Source organism: Melospiza melodia, chromosome 25 (assembly GCF_035770615.1).
Source record: "Melospiza melodia melodia isolate bMelMel2 chromosome 25, bMelMel2.pri, whole genome shotgun sequence".
Classification (NCBI taxonomy): domain Eukaryota; kingdom Metazoa; phylum Chordata; class Aves; order Passeriformes; family Passerellidae; genus Melospiza; species Melospiza melodia.
Window position 1 is genome coordinate 5,212,143 of NC_086218.1, and position 19,983 is coordinate 5,232,125.

The 19,983-nt window shown below is 53.9% G+C and overlaps 1 protein-coding gene across 1 annotated transcript in view; it reads left to right on the forward strand.

The window, feature by feature from the left end:
- Positions 1-19,983, forward strand: part of LOC134429289 (Fc receptor-like protein 3) — a gene marked incomplete at its 5' end in the record, with an annotated part of 79,840 nt that overhangs the window by 54,826 nt on the left and 5,031 nt on the right. The window contains 4 exon segments of the mRNA XM_063176419.1: positions 108-386; positions 946-1,215; positions 1,304-1,599; positions 8,039-8,054. Coding sequence (XP_063032489.1) covers positions 108-386; positions 946-1,215; positions 1,304-1,599; positions 8,039-8,054 — 861 coding nt within the window.

Below are 19,983 nucleotides of genomic sequence, written 5' to 3' on the forward strand. Positions count from 1 at the left end.
GTGCAAGGTGAGCACCCACACGGCTGGAACTCCAATATCTTGACAACCCCAAAGCCACTTCCCAGTGCTCTCAGACTCACAGTCCTCACCTCTCCTCTCCTTCCCAGAGCTCTTCTCAGTCCCAGTGCTGGAGGGTCCCCGTGAGCTCACTGAGGGGTCCCCCCTGGATCTCAGATGCCTCAGCACCCCCAGCCCCCTGCGGCCCCGAGCCCCCCTCCTGCACGTGTTCTACCAAGATGGGCAGGTGGTGGGGGGCCCACAGGGGTCTCCGCAGCTGCTGGTGCCCGCTGTGAGGGTCTCCCACTCGGGGAATTATGGCTGTGAGGTGCGCTCCCAGGAGGGGTCAGTGCAGAAGAGCAGCAACCTGCTCCGCATCACGGTGTGCAGTGAGTGTGGGGATGGGCACGGGGAGCCCCCCCAGATGCCTCGGGTCCCCCACACTGCCTGGCACCCTCCAGCCCTCCCTAACGCCTGCTCTGGGGCACCCAACCTTTTCCAGATCCCTCCCTGCCCCCCCCATCCTTTCTCGGGTCTCTCCTCGGGACCCCCAGCCTGTACATGGGTACCCTCATCCTTCCCTGGTGCATTTTCTGTGTCCTTTCATCGCTGCCCCGGGCCTCTCCTAAGGTCCCCCCATTCCTGGCTTGTGTTTCCCTCCATCTTTGTTGGGTCCCCTCCCCCATCCCTGGGCCCCTCCACCCCTCTCTGAGGTCTCTGCACATTGCCCAAGTCTCACCATCCCCTCCCATGGCCCCCGTACCATTCCTGGTGTTGCCCACCTCCCTCTCCAGGTGTTCCCTCCCTGACCCCCTTATCATCCCTCGGGGTTCCTTTCTAAGCCCCCCTCCCCCAATCTCTGCACCCCTCTCCCTCACTGGAATTCCTCTGCCCCTCCTTGACACCCCCGGGTCCCTCACTGTCCCCTGGTGTCCCACTCTCCAGCAGGGGTCCCACCCTCGGCGGTGTCCCTGTCAGCGCAGCCCCCTGGGGGACAGGTGGCACTCGGGGACAGCCTGGTGCTGAGCTGTGCGGTGGCCATAGGGACAGGTCCCCTGTCCTTCTACTGGCACCGGGAGGGCTCGGGAACACTGGTGGGCACCGGCCCCCGCCTGGAGCTGCGCCACGTTGGGGACAATGACAGCGGCCAGTACCAGTGCCGGGTCAGTGACGGGAACAGCGTTGTTGAGAGTGACCCCCTGAATGTCACCGTCCTTGGTGAGTGGGACCCTCGGGCTGGGGATGACCTCACCCACAGCGCCCCATCCCACCTCGCCAGGTGCCAGCCCTGTCTCTGTCCCTGCAGTGCCCGTGGACAATGCCACCATCACCCCTGGCATGCTGCCACACCAGGTGTGTGCAGGTGACAACGTGACCCTGCGCTGCTCAGTGCAGGTGGGCTCAGCCCCTGTCACCTTCACCTGGCTGCACAATGGGCAGGAGGTGGCCCGGGGTCCCCTCCTGGAGCTCAGGGACATCGATGTGGGACATTCGGGCACCTACCAGTGCGTGGCCACCAACCAGCTGGGACAGGACGGGCACCGCGTGTTCCGGGCACTCAGCCCAGAGCTGGCCCTGGAGGTGACACCTGGCTCACCCTGGGTCACAGGTGGGCTCACATGGGGTCACCAGGGTGTTCAGGACTCCTGCAGTTCAGGATGACCCCAATGTGTCCCCTCTGTCCCCAGCAGTGGCTGTGAATGTCGGCAGGACCCTCCTGTTCCTGCTCCTGCTCCTGGCTGTCATCGGGGGCTGTCACTGGTGGCACCTCCGGGGTGAGTGACAATGGGGGGGCACAAGGTCCTACAGGAACTGGGGGGAAGCCCTACACACTGGGGGGTCCATTGGGGCATCACCCAAAGCCCCTGAGCTGGAGGAAGCTGAGCCCCCAGTGACCTTTGCTTGGGGGTCTTTTGGAGGGTCCTGGGCTGTCCCAGGAAGGGCCTTGAGGAATATTGGGGTGACACTGGGATCTCCTGGGGGCTTTTAGGGAGGTGTTGCAGAGTTGTGCAGGGATGTTAAGAGCTCCTCAGGGATTTTGAAGCAGTTTGGAGGCTTCCCTGCATTCCATTCTTGGGGTTCCTTGAGGCTTGAGGGGTGCTCAGGGGTTCAGGGTTCCTGGGGAGGGGGTTCGAGTACCTGGGTGGCGCAGGTGTTCTGGGGCTCCACAGGGGTGCTTTGGGGTGCAGGGGCCTGGGAGTCCAGTAGAAATCAGTGTCTGGTGGGGGCTCAGGGCTCCAGTGGGCATTTAAAGGTCCCAGGTGGGGTTGGGGCCCAGGGGACCACATGATCACCCCATCCTCTTTTTCTTGCAGCTCTCAGGAAATCCCAGGACAGGAGAGTGGGGAGTTCCAGCCATGACTCTACCTGAACCCCTGCCCAGACACCTCTCAGACCCCCCCTTATCCCCACAGGGCCCCCCGAACCCCCTTATCCCCTGCAGCTGAGGGAGGGGCTGGACATTAGGGGGCAGGGAGTGAGTATGGGGGATGGGTGGGGACACGAACATGTCACCCATGGATGTCACCCCAAGCCAGGTGTCTCTTACTGTCCCCCCCAAGGACCCCCAGGTGACCCACACAGAGCTGCCAGGACCACATGGGCGACTGCAGGACACCAGTGACATCCATGGGAACCTGCTGTGACAATATGGGACACTGGGACTCCCTGTCCCATGGCTCCCGTGTTGGCCCATCCTGCCTGGGGTGATGGCCACAAGTCAGGGGGGGCTGCACAGGGCAACCAGTGCTCCCCTTTCCCCGTCCCAGTGCTCCCAGTACACCCATGGCTCCCCAGGCTCCTCCCATAGCCAGGGGACACAGGATCCATTTCCTTCTTATTTAGTCCAAAATGCAGCTTTTTGGTTAAACTGGCAGAGATGGTGTTTTTCAGCTTTGTGGGGCTTTAGGAATGGGATTCTCCAGTTCTGCGCTGCCACTAGAAACCACAGGCTGCTGCCTCTTTCGCTACCGCTCCCATGGAGGCACAAAGATCCCTAAAGTCTGACAATTCCTGAATCAGTAAGGAAAGAACAAAACCAACAGCAACAGCAACAAGGTTCAGAGTCCAAATGGTCACACAAGGAACGATTTCCAGGGAAAGCCACCAACAAAGAACAAACCCCGAACACTTCCCCTGCATCACGTTTCCTCCACCAGAGGAATTTGGCAGAGCCCTGGACCTTCCTTGATCTGATGGCAAAAGTGGCCTTCAGGAGGCTCTGGATTCTCTTGTCCCCTGTCCCAAACCCCTCCTCTGCCATGTTCCCCACACCAGGATGTCACAAAAGCCCTGAGGATGTTCCTGACCCTCCAATTTGCCCAGGGCATTTGGGATCAGGCCATGGCACAGGGTGAGGTGTCAAAGACAGGAAAAATTTGAAGTCTGGAGACATTTTGGAACAGCTGTGTGTGGCAGGGGTCGGTCAGACCTTGCTTTCGATGAGACAGGGCCCCGTCTGTCCATCATCTGTCAGCCATGGCACACTGGGGAAAGTGTGACACTTTGAAAAAGCAAGCTCCTGAGTAGCCAGGTGACCAGAAGTGCCAGCTGGGGAGAGGACCCTTGGTGACACAACTGGCTTAAAAGGCAGAGCATGAGGTAGCCAAGTCCCTGACCCTATCTGCTCATGGGGCAACTGTCACCTCCACGCTGGAACCCAGTATTTGGCAACTCATTTAAATGAGAAATATCGACCAAGGAAACTGGGAAAAATTCCTGGAATGGAAAGAAACCCATCTCAGAAACTTTTTTTTATTTCAAATATGTTCTAGCTTCCCGGCCAAAGTGAAGGAAAAGGAATACCAGCTCTTTCCTGGGAAATTGATAAACCAGAACAGAACAAACAACAAAAACCCAGAACTTTCCCTCCCGCTCAGCGCTGTTGGTTTTCGTGGCAGTTATAACCGCGGCCAGCAGGGGGCGCTGCAGGGAGCACTCCCGGCCAGCAGGGGGCGCCCCGGTCCAGCTCCATCCCCTCAGGGGCCATGGCGGCCTCGGACGGGAGGCAGGAGGGGAAATCGCTCCTTTTGCAAACTCACGGGCACCAATCGCTCCCGGCACCACCACCGGCAGCGGGCAGAAGCCGCCAAGGCAGCAGGTTGGATCGCAGTACCCACTGGCAGCGTAGCAGTGTCCCGGGGCCAGGCACGCGCCCTGCACAGGCACCCGCGACCGCTCTCCATGATCCTGAATGGAAGGAAGGCAGCGCCTGATCTCAGGCTCATCTCGGGTCCACAGCAGCACCTGTGGTAGCTTTGCACCACAATTCCTGCACACACTCAGCCTCTCGCTCAGGTGAGGAGAGCATGGATGGAGCAGCTTTGGGGAAACCTGGAATCCACACAGGATCACTCCCCACAGCCCCACCACAGCTGCAGACAGAGCCACAGATGCATATTTCCACACTTTTCCCTCTTGTCTGGCAGCCACGGCCAGAATCCAAACATTCTTCCCAGGCCATGCTAAAGGGCTGCAGGTTTGAGGCAGGAAGGAGCAGGGACCCGGCCAGGTTGTTGAGCAGATTGTTGCGGGATATGCAAGGCTTTTGGGGCTATCTCAGACCCTTGCTGCAGGGGACAAAATTATCAATTGCTGCATTTGTGGACTGGTTTCTTGCACAGCTGCCCCTGCAGGGGAGGATTTCCAGCCAGCCCTGCTCTGAAAACCACCAAAGGCCCTCACAGAGCCACTGCTTGGCCTCTCTTAGGGTTTTGTGCTTCTTGCAGGGCTGGGCAAACCACAGGCAGGCCTTTTTCCCCCACAGAATCCTCACCTTCGCAGCAGCTCTTAAGCTGCCAGAATGAAAGCCAAGGGGGCAGGGGGGACCCTCAGGTGCTGGCTGCCACCTGGGGCTGGCCAGAGCAGGGCTGGGCAATGGCCATCCCTGTGCAGTGGGGCTGGGCCATGGCTGGGCCCCACCCTTGGATGGCCACAACAACAACATCAGCCACTCCACAATACTTTTCACTATCTGAACAACATTGCAGTATTTAATCAACAGTATAATCAATAATGTAATATCAATTCATATAATATCCAGTAAAAGTCAACTTCCATTAACTTGTTTCTGTCAATATATGCCAGTAAAGAACTGTTATTCCTGTTCCCACATCTTTACCGAAAAGCCCTATAATTTCAAAATTATAATAGTTCAGAGAGAAGGGGGTGGTATTTTCCATTCCAAGGGAGGTTCCCCCCTTGTTCAGCTTCCTTGACAGAGCTGAACAAAGAAACACCATTTCTGCCAATTTAACCAAAGAGCTGCATTTTTGTCCCAGGAGCAGGGAACCAGGTCCTGTGCCCCCTTGGAACTGGGATGGGCACCAGTAAGCCGTCTCATTGGGAGCACTGGGAGGGGGATTGCAGAGCCACTAGGCACACTGGGGTTAAGAGGATCAAATCTGATTTTGATTTATGTCTCAACGTATGCTACATCTGAGGTGAAAAATGACTCTGTGGGTTGTACATGTGCTGGGAACCCTGTCCCTGGCAAGGCTTCACACAACAGACAATCAGGGGAGAGAAAGCTGGTCAGGCTATGAGTGACCCCCACTGGCTAGTGGGACAGATGCCCGAGAAAAAATATCTATGAAAAAATGCCCAGAAAATTAGGCTGTGGGAGGAGCCTTTGCAAATAAAAGCAGCAAACTGTGACACAACAGGAGCGTTTTGCTTTGGGTTTCTTGCAGGGATCAAAGGCTTGCACAGAGGGTCAGTTTGGCCCTCTTTCCCTGTGGGATGCACATTCTCTGAACCTGGGAGAAGCAGTGAGAGAAGCAAAGACTACTCCAATAAATTCTCATCTCATTTTCTGTGCCTGTGTTTTTCACACAGGGAATGCATTGTGGAAGATTGTTTACCTGAAGGGAATTGGTAATTGGATTGTGGTGTGAGTGTTTTGATTCACTGACCAATTGAATCCAGGTGTGTGTGTGTGGAAACTGTGGGCTGAGTCATGAGATTGTGCGCAGTGGAGTGCAGCTGAGTGCTTGGCAGATTCAGTTTAGATGTAATGGAATATAATATAGACTAATATGGTATAATAAAGTACTTAATTAGCCTTCTGAAAAGATGAAGTCAGATGCACCATTCCTCCCAGTCATCCGGCAAAAATATCACAGACACTCCCCACCCACCGCCTTTTCCTCCCGGTGTTCCTTCTTCCCTATCCGCATCTGTTCTTCCCTGCTTTGCTGCTTCCCCGAGGCAGCTCATTCCTGCTCATCCCGGACGTTCCTTCATTGCTCCCCAATGGAGCAGATGCTGCCTGCACACACCCGCCGCCTCTGCCGCGTTTCCCGTGCTGCCCACAGCAGTGAGCCTGCTACGCCTGCCCACCACAGCCCCAGCCCGCGGCAGCCAGCCTAGAGCCACCAGTGCCACAGCACCAGCCCGCAGCCAGCCCGCAGCAGCCAGCCTGCAGCCATCACTCGCCCATGCCAGAGACACGCAGGTGCCGTCCTTGGAAATCATGCCCAGCCACTCACAAAAGCCATGTGGGCTCACCCTGGCTTGCAGCACACACACTCCATCTGCCCAGCTGATGGCCACAGAGCACCCAGGCTTCTTTTGGTAACGCTGTCCCTGACTTCTGTTTCTCTCTCTATCCTTTTCCCTTTCTATTCCTTTCTCTCCCCCTCTGGTAAGAACCATTACCCTCCTTTTTCAATAAACAGTTCTCTCATGTAATACTGCCACGTGTGTGCTTCATTTTCATCCAAGAAACCTTTCAGCAAGAATCCTCCCCAATTCCCCATTTTATAGCGGGATGGGACTGGGCTAGTGGGAGGGGGAATGGGGAAGTCCTGTGTGTACTGCAAGCACTGTGGGGAGAGAATGGGGCAGTCCCTGAGGGTACTTGGGCACTTGGATGGGGCTGGGGAGCCCCTGCAGGTACGAGCAAAGGGATGGAGGAGCCCTTGGGGGTACTGGGAGAGGAAATGGGGAGCACAGGGTGCCCTGTGTAGCCTCCCCCTGAGCCATGACCACCTCCCTTGGAAGGATGGGCAACCACAGGAGCCATGGAGGGAGCACCCCCAGTGTCATCCAGTGCCTCCCGCTTCCCAGAGTATCACAACTTTTGGTGTAGATTGTCATAGATGTCGCTGCATTCCCATGGGTGCCTTTGCAGCTCCGTGTACCTCGCCTGAAGATCCCCCACTGGGGGTGCCAGGGGGTCTGGGTGGGTCCTGTGGGAATAAGGGGGTGTGTGGAAAAGGATGGGAGGTGCTGGGAGTTTGGATAAAAGGTGTATCATGGCTGGAGGCTGCACTCACCTTTCCTGGTGCTTCCTGGCATCTGCATAGGAAAACTGGAGGGGTGACTTTGCAGACCCAGGGGCTCCCATCCACCCTTGGGAATGCTGAACCACCACCAGACACACAATTCTCCCCAGGCACCCCAGTATCCCTGATGCCCCCCCAGTATCCCTAACCCACCCCACTTACACCAACACCCTGAATCCCCAGAACCCCGAGCCCAGCAGGGAGGGGGACCCCTGATAGAATCCCCAATATCCCTGCAGGACCCTCCAACAGCTCCACAGGTCTCTGAGCCATGGTCACTGGGGGCTGAGCCCTGCCCCAGTCAGGGGCTGTGGGTGCTGCCCTTTGGCCCCCCTTCTCTGGGGGCTTTCCCACCTCTCTCCATGATCCCTGTCCTCTCATTGTCACCTACCCACACGGTGCCACCGGTGCCATGACACAATGACCCCTATGAACAGGAGCAGGAACAAAAGGGCCCCTCCGACCCCTGCAGCCACTGCAAGAACAGAGGGGGACACATCAGGGTCACCCATCACCCCAGGGGTCCTGCACACCCTGGTGACCCTGTGTGACCTTACCTGTGTCCCTGTGTGTTGCAGTCTCCGGCAGTGTCACCTCCAGGACACCAGGTGTTACTATGGCATTGTCCACAGGCACTGCAGGGACACAGACAGGGCTGATGCCACAAGGAGGGACTGGCAGCCAGGAATGGGATAATAGTGAACGGGGGATGGGTGTGGTGGGGATGTCCGGGATGGCGTCACACCATGGAGGAGCGAGGGGACACAAGGAGTGATGGCAGGACCTGGTAAAGGTGTCTGGGGGACATGGAGGTGCCCAGGCAGGGCACTCAAGGAGGCTTGTCGGAGCTCTCTGTGCCCAGTCCTGCACTCTCAGCACACCACAACGTAGAGCCGGCTGATGTTCTTCCACAGAGCCCCACCCTCGGAGCGCACCTGGCAGCTGTAATTCCCTGAGGGGGAGACCCACACGGTGGGCACCAGCAGCTGCGGGGACCCCCGCAGGCCTCCCACCACCTGCCCATCCTGATAGAACACGTGCAGGAGGGGGGCTCAGGGCCGCAGGGGACTGGGGGTGCTGAGGCAGCTGAGATTAAGACGGGGACCACTGAGAGGGGTTGGGAGGACCCTCCAGCACCAGGAAGAGCTCAGGGCAGGAGAGGGGAGGGGGATTGATGATCCCGAGTGCCTGAGGAGGGGCTCTGGGGGTGTCGGGGGGGGGGGTGTGGGGTGCTCACCCTGAACTGTCACTGTCACTGGTGCTGACTCCTGCCACCACCAGGGATTCACCCAGCCCTTGCAGTGGTAGCGGCCGCTGTGGTTCAGCTGCGGAGGGGACAGGGACAGCTCAGTCCCATTGGAGACCACCCGCAGTTCCTTCTCCTCATGATAGAAGGACATTGAGGTGATTGGGTTGTTTCGCCAGCCCCGGAAGCGCAGTGTCACCGTGTCCCCCTCCAGCAGTGTCCGTGCTGGCACCTGCAGCACCAGCCAGTCTGGGGGACAGAGGGGTCCTCTCACACTTCTTGGCACTGGGACGCCCCCATTAGGTCACACAGGGGACCCCAGTTCCCACATGGTTTTCCCCACACTGGGAAGCTCTGCAATGTCCTCAGGGCAGGGGACGGGCTCTGGTAACTCCAGGAGGTGATCCATGGAGTGGTGCCCATCCAGGGCCCTCGGGGTCCCCGTGGGTGCCAGGCTGGGGACACCCAAACACCCTCACCATCTGAGATGTTCACAGGGGGGCTGAGCGCACTGCCGGGTCTGTCACAAGTGTAGGTGCCACTCAGGGTGACAGTGAGGCGGTCGAGTCCTGGTTCCCACCAGCGCTTCCCGTTCCTGTTCCAGGTGGTGGCACTGGCAGTCCCTGAGCCATGGCAGGTCAGTGTCACCTGGTCCCACAGCACAGGTGGTGTCCAGGGGGGCTCCACGAGGATCTTGGTGTTCTGAGTGCCTGTGGGTGACAGGGGACACCAGCCTGCCAGGGCCAGTGCAGGGCTGGGGACAGTGGGATGGGACCATGGCTTCCCCCGAGGACTCACCAGCAAGGCCAAGGGTCTGGGCTGGAAGGGAGAAGGGACAAGGCTCAGTGGGGGTGGCACTGCAGAGACAGCAGCATGGGGAACCTGGCCATGGGGGCTGCCCCTGAAAGGTCTCAGTGGGGGCACTGGTGTGGCACAGATGTCTCAAGGACAGGGACACAGCAGCCAACCCATACTAAGGCACGGGTTCCCCATGCTCACAAACGTTATCCCAACCAGTGCCACAGCCACACACCCATGGCCTTGTGCCCATGGTCCAATTCCATTGGCACCTGTCCCATGGTAAAAACACACGGTATTTGTCCCCTTGTCCCTGCCCCTGCATGCCTGTCCCAGTCCCTGTCCCCGCAGCTGCCCCAGCCCCAAGGTTCCTTCTGCCCCATCCTTGTCCTCACAACTCCATCCTCCTCTCCCTGTCCTCACATCTCGGTTCCACTCTTCCTGTTGCTCTTCGGCCACCCCACAACTCTGGTCATACTGGTCTCCATGCTCTGCTGGCATTGGGGATTTCAGGGGACCCCACAGCCCCCCTGTGCCCTCTCCCCTCCCCATCTCAGGGGTGTCAGACCCGTTCACCAGGCACTCACCCCACAGGAGCAACGCCACCTTCCCGGCCATCCCGGTGTCCCCAGCCATGTGCACTGGCTGTCACTCACTGCTGTGGCCACCGCTCCCCTGGCTGGCAGCTCTTCAGATGAAAAGGAAGGAAGCAAGGTCACGTCCGTCCCCACGTGACGGTGGCCCTTGGTGGGGGCAGGGTGTCCACAAGCTGGGTACAGGCTGGGGACATGGGTTGGCATAGTCAGGGGACATGGTTGGGGTTGGTGCAACCAGGAGTAGGGGTCTCAGGGATTGAGGGGAACCAAGGATTGGTGTCCAGGAGAATAGTGGTCCAGGGGAATTGTGTTCTCCATACCTGGGGACATTCAGGGATGGGGGTGCTGTGGGAACATGGTCCCCAGGGATTTGGGGTCATGGCAGGTGGGTGCCAGGGTTGGGAGTGCAGGGGGAAAAAGAGGACCTTAGGGAATAGGGGTTGTGGGGGAAGAACCAGCCCATGGGATGGGATCAAGGCAATGGTGGTAGTGGGGAATGGCAGTCCTGGGATAGGGGTGTCCAGGGAGGAGAGACCAAGGCAATGGGGGTCCCAAGTTGAGTTCCCAGGAGAATGGGGGTGCCAGGGATGGGCAATGGCTGGGTGGGCACAGGGGTCACAGCTCTTTCATGGGATGCCTCAAATTTTGGGATGACCCAGAGCCCAGCACAGTCCCCAGACTAGGGCACCCCAGGGCTGCCCTGGGAGTCTCTGTGTTCCTGCCCCACACACCTCTGGGTAAGGTCCCCTCATTTCCTGAGTCAGCCATCCCATGAAACATTGGATGCCCAATTGCTTGACACAAAATTACACATCCATAGAATAAAAGCAAAAATGTTTCCCTCACCATTATTTTCCCAATAAAGAACAAACTCAGCAAAAATAAAACTGACAAGGTATAAAATGCTCTGGTTTAGAGAATCCATTACTTTCCTGACCAATCTAGCACAATATACACAAAAACAAATCCCAAAAAAATGAGTCTTTCTTGTTCCCTTTAGGAGCCCATTGGTACATCCCACAGCAGTGTTTGCTTGTGGATAACACAGAGTGTGGAATCTCCCTGAGTGTCCAACAGCCCCATGGGATTGTTCCCTGCCTGCTTGGCAGTAACCCAGCCTTAAAGGAAGCTTTTTCTTGGGCCCACATTTAGGAACTCTTCCCATTTTTCTCATTCCCACCCTGAAACTTGACTGAATTCCCATGGAGGAAGGGAGAAAGGGAGGCACTGTCCATCCTTGGGACAGTACACAGGAATCTGTGGAAATGCCCCTGTGTGCCTCAGGGTCTGATTCCCTGGTAAATCCACTCCAGCCTGCCCTGAATTCCCCTGCCTGGGCACTCCCTGCTCCTGCTGTGACACCCCTGTTTCCCAGCCACTCATGAGCAGCCCCTTTTCCCTCTCTTCTGGTGTGCGCATGCAGGACACCAACATTCTCTCTGGGAGTTTCCCTCAAGAAAGACGGTCCAGGTCAGGTTGTTGAGCAGATTGTTGTTAAATTTGTAGAAGTTTTATGGTTTTCTCAGTCCTTTGGGTAAAGGCACAAAATGATCAATTGATGCATTTCTAGACTGGTTCCCTCACAGCTGCCATTGCAGAGGGGATTTCCAGCCAGCCCTGCTCTGAAAACCATCAAAGGCCCTCACAGAGACACTGCTTGGGCTCCCTTTGGGCTTTGTGCTTCTTGCAGGGCTGACCAAACCACAGGCAGGACTTTTTCCCCCACAGAATTCTCACCTCTGCAGCAGATCTAGAGCTGCCAGAATCAAAGCCAAGGGGGCAGGGGGGACCCTCAGGTGCTGGCTGCCACCTGGGGCTGGCCAGAGCAGGGCTGGGCAATGGCCATCCCTGTGCAGTGGAGCTGGGCCATGGCTGGGCCCCACCCTTGCATTGACAGAGGTCCCCATGATGTGCCAATCCCTGGAACAGGTACCCAGCCAGGAATGTGCAGGAACATTTCTGGAACCGTCCCCCTCTTGGATAGGACTCCCCATGCCAGGATGTGTCACCCCCTGGCACAGGTTCCTCCCAGGACAGGACCCCTCTGGATGTGCCTCCCCAGGACAGAACCCTCCCTTTCCCATCTGACTCTCAGCACAAACAGCCTCTTACTTCCTGTTCAGGAAAAGGAAAGTGAAAGGGTTGAGGGGGCACAGCCCAACACCTCCTTCCCCCACAGCCTCCCCACCCTTCCCATCCTGCTCCCCATTTTCCCCCTGCCCTGGCTCCCCCCAATCCATTCCCTGCTCAGGTGCTCTCCAGGACTGCTTATCCAGGAACTAGGAGTGAGGGGAACTGGCTCAAAGTGAGAAAAATAAGGAAAAAAAAAGAAATAAAGAGTGGAAAATTTCAAGGGCAGGGGAGAGCACAGAGGCAGATCTATCCAGGACCCCCATGTGATGCCTACCAATGAAATGAGTACCCCAGGGGGACAGTCTTTTGTGGTGGTGTGCTGTGATGTCCCATTTTGGCCTTCCAGGTCACTTTCCCAGGTGTGCCTATACTCTTTCCCTTCCCCCTTACCCCCATGCTGAGTGAGTCCTGTCACTCAGACTTAGCATTCCAGAAAGGCGTCGTGTGGTTGGTCAAGTTCCAAGGATGCCCCTATGCCCAGAGGTCATTGGCCTGTCTGGGTGTCATCTTCCCCTGAGACCCTGCCCCTCTCACCTGGTTGGTGGCTCACCTGTACCTCCCCTCCCCCTAAACCTGAGCTAAAAAGGTGATCAGACCATGCGGCCGATATTCTGTTGGAGCAGTTGCTCATGTTCAGACCTCTGTAACCATGGAATAAACCTCTGGACATTAAACCCTCCAGCAGAATCCATCTCCTTTTTCTCTTCGCCATCACCTGAAGCTATTCCTCCTGAGGTAAACAGGGTTCCTAACAAGCCTGGACTTGTACAGTGCCCAGCTGCAATCTCCAGCAAGCCAAGGTATCTCTGGGGTGATACACCGCAGTTGCTGCCTTTGGCCCAGCAGCAAGGGTCAGACTGGCCCAGGCACAATCTAACTGATAATATTGGGAGCATTTTTCCAATATTTGGCGTCCTTGAGGTGGGCAAAGCGACTCTGCAGCCCGAGACGGACCCGCAGCACCTCGGAGAACCTTCTGGCAGCCGTGCATCCAGCTGAAAGGGGGTTTGGTTTCATCGCCCTCGGCTAGAGACTTTGGGAATATTCCCAGAAGAAGTTTCCTGGACTGTTCGGCGCCTCTGGAAAGCCCAGCTCCTTTCTGGTGAGCAGATTTTCCAGAGGGAGGACAGGGTAGCCTCTCTCGCCCAAGAGAGGTCCTGTTCCAGTGAAGAGACCTGCCTGTTCCCAGCCAGCTACACCTTCCATTTCGGGTGAGTATCTCTGCTCTCGGTAGGGCAGGAGCTCAAAAACAGACTCTGCCGTGAGTTCTGTTCCTTTTTGCATTTGTATTTTTGGCTGCGCAGCCCCACAGACGGGAATTCATTGATTTCTAGCTATTAGCTTTCTGCCGCGTGTTTTGCTGTCTTTTGGAATTCGCGCGGGAGCTCTCTGCCCTTCCCCCCGGCTCTGCAAGCTCGGCTCTGTCCACGTGGTCGGGAGATCTTTCTCTCTCTCTCTGTGCGGGGGAGGGGGGGCTGTCGGCTCTCTTGCCGCGGGGGACTCTCTCTCTCTCTCTCTCTGTGCGGGGGAGGGGGGGTTCTCTCCACACGCGGCGCGGGGGGCCTCGGTTTCGGCTTGCCACTGGCGGGGCTGCTCTCTCTGCTCCGCGGGGGGCTGCATTCCACAGCGGGGGAGGCTTTGTTTCTGCCTCGGCTCGGAAGGGCGTGCCCTGCTGCTGCTGCCCGGGAATTTTAAAAGCAGTATATACAGCTGCATTGTGAAGCTTTTGTCGGCTCGTTATCGCTTTCCTATTTGTGGTTTTTTTTTAGAAATCGGTAGCTGATTTTGGCTTTATTTTTGGTCAGGCGAGATTTAGTACTTTGCTTTTTACATCTAGCATGGGTTTGAAACTCAGCATTGTACAAAAAGGAGTGTATTATAATTTTGTAAGCATTTTGGACAGTGGTAATGTTAAGTTCTCTAAAGGAAAATTGAAACAGTTTGTAAGATGGCTTTTCCTCCACTTCCCACAAATCTCCCCTGAAGAAATCCACAATATTCAATTCTGGGATAAAGTTGGGAATGAATTGATTACCTTAGGACAATCTGGCAATGCACCCTCAGCTAAATTTGTGTTTTGGAGTTTACAAATTCGTACAGCATTGCTCAAACAAAAGGAAATGGAGAAAAAGCTAAATGTAAAGCCATGTACCTCTGCTCTCCCTGTTTCTCCCTCTCCTAGTTCTAAAACCCCTAAACCTCTTTCTCCAAAACTTAGTATTTTAAACAGATCAAACTCATTGGGAAGTCGACACCCAAAGTCTGTTGAAATGCCTGAGTTGCCCTGTCCACAAGGCCCTGGCCAGGCTGCGTGGAACCTTTCCCAATCCCCTGTGTCCCCTCCTCAGAAACCCACAGCACGTGTTAGCTTTGCAGAGAGTAGTGTTACCCAAAATGGCCCCCAGTCCCTAGGGTGTCCACAAGATGGTGGATGCCACGTGGCATCTTCCCAAACCTGGTCTTCTTCTTCCCAAAATCCCCTTAAGCATCCCAAAACTCCAGCCCCATCCCCCTCTCCTCCTGTTCCTCGTGACACCTTCCCCCCGCCCCCTCCCTTTCCTGCAGTACTCTCGGCTCCACCCCTCTATTCCTCCCAGGGGGCGTCTGCTGACATGATGTCACCAGGTGTCCCCGCCCCCTGCCTGCCCCTGACCCCGCCCATTGTTCCCATGTTTTCCCCGCCCCTTGCCGGCCCCCTGTCCCCGCCCCCTGTCCCCGTTGCGTCCCCGCCCCCTCCCCGGGTTCCAACGGTGGGGACACACCCACTGCCATCCCCCAAACCTGTAGCTGTGATCCCAATGCTTCTGTTTCAAAGGATACAGAGCAGGGAACAGCAGAATCAATCCATAGTCCCATGTTGTCACTGGCTCCTGTTACCTTTCAGCCTGCTGCTCAGGGGGGAGCAGCTCCAACTGCTAATTGGAGTTCTTTTGGACGACAATTGATTAAAGAGATCTGTAAATCTCATAAAGAATATGGTCCACACAGTCCATATTTCCGTGGCCTTTTAAATTTTGAACTGAGTAGGACTGTAGTGATTCCACATGATTTAAAACAGCTTTTTTCCTGTCTCATGACCTCCACGGAATTTAAATTATGGGAAATAGCATGGAAACAAATGCTGAATGATGCTCTCCCAGGCTTGCATGCTGATCCAAACACAGCCAAAGACAACAGTGGTAACCCTATCACCATTGAGCACCTCTGTGGTGAGGGCCAATGGTCTTCTCCCTCAATCCAAGCTACTGCAATTCCTGCAGAAACACTCGAGAAAAGCAGCTGAAAAAGCATTCTTTTCCCTACAACCTGAGGGGCCTTTTGAGCCCTATAGTAAAATTAAACAGCTACCATCAGAGCCTTTTTTGAAATTTGTAGAAAGGTTAACTAGAGCTATTGAAATACAAGTTAAAAAAGAGAATGCTAGGGAAGCAATTTTAGAAGAAACGGCGTTTACAAATGCAAATGAACAGTGTCAAGCGGCAATCCTCAGCCTTCCTCTCGAACCTACCCCTACGTTAAAGGACATGCTTCTAGTGTGTAACAGGAAAGTGCCTCTGATGAGTATGGCTGAAGACACCAGACCAAGGCTGCTGCCAAGACCACCTCAGCGTGTCGCCGTTGCCAGCCCTGCGCCTTTCCCCTCAACACAGCAGTACCCTGGGCAGCAGCGGAGACCAGCAATGGTTGAGCTCACAAAACCATGCCTGCTTTGTAACAACCTAGGGCACTGGAGTAACCAGTGCCCCCTGAAAAGGGAATTTGATGAATTTAGAAATGGCAGGGGAGGAGAACTACAAGCCCTCCCTGGGGGTCAACAACAACAAAAAAACTGAAGAGCCAGCCCTGGCCTGCCAGGCGCGCAGACACAAAAAGAGCAGGTCAAGGGAAGAAGGGTAGCAAAACAAATCAAGCGCGCGATAATATTAATGTTTGTGTAAGTGAAGCACGTGCTTCAAAGACTGTGTATGATTTAGGTGATCCTGTGTTAACCACGTCTTCTGTCAATGAGCCTTACAGGTTGCAGCTGACTGAGTCACTCCATCTGGAGGACACTGATTGGCATTTTGTGTCTGTAAATCCTGAACAGAAAGGTACTTGGAACCGAATTCGTTGTAAGTACATCGTCATTGGGGACACCAAACACACACCACAAGAGATCAAAATTGCTCCAGGAATGACAACATCAGATCCTGAGCAATTAGTTCTCGGCCTGCATTGTTTCCACCCACCCCTATTTCTTCCCAAGGGACAAATTGTTGCACAAGCTATCCCTGTGCCATCTTTACTTCAAAATATTAAAAAACAAGGGCCCACAGTCGCCCGAGTACAAGTTATTGGGAAAGACAAACCCAAATTATGGTGTAATGTCAGTGGGGGTGGGGAGTCTAAACACATTGAGATGCTTGTAGACACAGGTGCAGACTGCACAGTAATTCCAGTACAAGACTGGCCAGCACATTGGCGTTTGCAAAATGTTGCCGGTCACCTTCAAGGTGTAGGAGGTCTGCAATTGGCAAGACAATCCAAAAGCATTATTCAATTTGAGGGACCAAACGGACAATTAGCAAATATCCATCCATTTGTGTTAGATTATTCGGAACCTTTGTTAGGGAGAGATTTAATGGCCCAGTGGGGTGTCACAATTGATATTCCAGACTCTCCACAGCATATCTGTGCAGCAGTCATTGAACAACAGCGCCCCACCCAAAAACTGAAGTGGAAAACAGACAAACCAGTTCAGGTGAAACAGTGGCCGCTCAGTAAACAAAAAATAAAGGTGCTTGAGGAACTAGTGGAAGAGCAACTAAAAAAGGGCCACATTGTAGAGACCATGTCCCCATGGAACTCTCCAGTGTTTGTCATCCAAAAAGCTGTCAAAAAGAGATGGCGGCTCCTCTGCGACCTCCGACAACTTAATAATGTAATTGAAGATATGGGTTCTCCCCAACCTGGTATGCCATCCCCAACAATGCTTCCCCAAGATTGGAAATTAGCTGTTATTGATATTAAGGATTGTTTTTTCCAAATCCCCTTGCACCATGACGATGCACCGCGTTTTGCATTCTCAGTTCCTTCTATTAATATGGAATCTCCTATGAAAAGGTACCATTGGACCGTTCTTCCTCAGGGATTAAAGGTATCTCCAGCTATCTGCCAGTGGTATGTGTCTTCCCTGCTTTCCCCAGTACGTGCAGCTGCAGAGAAGGCCATCATCTATCATTATATGGATGATATCCTTGTGTGTGCCCCCAATGATGATTTACTCACACATGCGCTTGACCTAACGATCGATGCATTGATTGTTGCAGGGTTCGAGCTCCAGGAAAAGAAAATTCAAAAGATGCCACCTTGGAAGTATTTGGGCTTAGAAATTGGAAATAGGACCATTGTTCCTCAAAAACTAGAAATCAATCCAAAGATCAAGACACTTGCGGATGTCCACAAGTTGTGTGGGTCTTTGAATTGGGTAAGACCATGGCTCGGTCTGACTAATGAAGACCTTGCCCCTCTTTTCAATGTATTGAAAGGGGGAGAGGACCCAGGTGCTCCTAGGTCTGTTACCCCAGAGGCAGGGAAAGCTCTAGAAAAGGTTCAGATTGCAATGTCCACAAGACAGGCCAACCAATGCCAGCCTGACCTGCCATTCAAATTTATCATTCTAGGTAAGTTGCCACGCCTCCATGGAATTATTTTCCAGTGGGAGGAAAAACAAACACCTAAGGCAAAGAACACACCAAAAAAGGACCGGGACCAGAAGGACCCTCTCTTGATCATAGAATGGGTTTTCCTCAGTCACAAAAGGTCCAAGAGACTGACAAAGCCTCAGGAGCTGGTAGCAGAACTGATCCGAAAAGCAAGGACTTGGATCAGGGCATTAGCAGGATGTGATTTTAAGTGCATTCACATTCCAGTTGAGACAAAATCAGGTCAAAATACTGTGAAAATCCTGGAACAATTGTTTCAAGAAAATGAAGTGTTGCAGTTTGCTCTGGATTCCTACTCAGGACAAATTTCAGTAGCGCGGCCCGCTCACAAATTGTTCGAACAAGATGTTCAATTTACCTTAAAATTGAGAAGTGCTCTAAGTAGGAGACCTTTAAAAAGGGCTCTAACTGTCTTCACAGATGCATCCGGGAGGTTCCACAAGTCCGTTATGACTTGGAAGGATTCTCAAACCCAGCAGTGGGAGACAGACATTGCTGAGGTGGAAGGTTCACCTCAGGTTGCTGAATTGGCTGCGGTTGTTAGGGCCTTTGAAAGGTTCTCAGAACCATTTAATCTGATTACAGACTCTGCATATGTGGCAGGAGTAGTATCCAGGGCAGATCAAGCAATACTGCAAGATGTCTAACATCGCACTTTTCGAATTGCTCTCAAAGCTGGTAAAGTTAGTCACTCACCGAGAGCAACCTTTTTATGTGATGCATGTCAGGTCACACACTGACTTGCCAGGGTTTATTGCTGAAGGCAACAGAAGGGCAGATGCTCTTGCTGCACCTGCAGTGATGGCCACTCTCCCAAATGTTTTTGAACAGGCAAAAATCAGCCACCAGCTTTTCCACCAAAATGCACCTGGCCTGGTTCATCAGTTTAACATCACTCGAGAACAGGCCAAAGCGATTGTGGCCACATGCCCAAATTGCCAACAACATGCACTCCCTACAGTGAGTACGGGAGCAAACCCAAGGGGACTGAACAGTTGTGAACTGTGGCAAACAGATGTAACACACATACAGTCTTTTGGACGGCAGAAATATGTTCATGTTAGTGTAGATACCTTTTCTGGAGTGGTCTATGCTTCTGCCCACACAGGAGAATCATCTATCGATGCTATTAAGCACCTCTTACAGGCTTTTTCTTTCATGGGCATCCCCAAGGAGCTGAAAACTGATAATGGGCCTGCTTACAAATCCAAGGAATTTGGGAGCTTCCTGCAGCAATGGGGAGTAGAGCACAAAACTGGCATCCCCTACTCCCCTACAGGTCAAGCCATTGTAGAAAGAACTCACTGTGATATTAAAAGGGTCCTGGACCAGCAACAACAGGTTCTGAAGGTAGAACCTCCCCACATCCGGTTATCCAGGGCGCTATTCACAATCAATTTTCTGAACTGTTCTTTTGACAGCCTGAACCCACCCATCCTACGCCACTTTGGGGGGAGCAATCATAAGTTAATGAAAGAAAAACCTCCAGTTTTAGTAAAGGACCCTGAGATTTGGAAAATGGTGGGACCCTACAAATTGGTTACTTGGGGACGTGGATATGCCTGTGTGTCCACCCCCTCTGGTTTAAGGTGGGTTCCTTCCAAATGGGTAAAGCCCTATGTTCCCAAGTTCTCAGAGACATCTACAGAAGCACCCCAGGTTGCTCATGCTGGCTGGAGAAGAAAACGCCGCACTCGTTCTCTGGAGGAAATTCCATTTAAGCCTCCTATCTGGAATAGTTTATAATATATATTTGTTTCAAGTTTTTGTGCCAGTTTAGATCCCACTGTTCGTGTGTAGCCTCTAGACACCATGAGACCGAGCCTCCTTCTCGTCCTACTCGTGATCATCCCACCTGTGACCTCCTGCATAGTTCCTCGGCCCAGACCACATATGGACTACCTTGACAAAGGCTCTCAGACATCAACAGAGAAACTGACAACGGGCTGAATGGACTGTTCAAAGGCTGGGGACTCTCGGGCTGGTTGGGATCTATTCTGAAAACTGTGTTTTTAGTGCTGTTTATTTGAGTTATAGTTATTGTAGTTGTTAGCATTGTTTGGACTAATCAAACGCATGGTTCTCAAGTTAATTTCAAGCTCATCTCCCCCTCCTGAGGTCTACCATTTGGAAGCCCTCAGTGCTACAATGGATGACCTGGAAGCCTCAGTAGAAAACACGGACCCTCCTGTAGAGGAAGAACTGATTTACCAACCATGGTT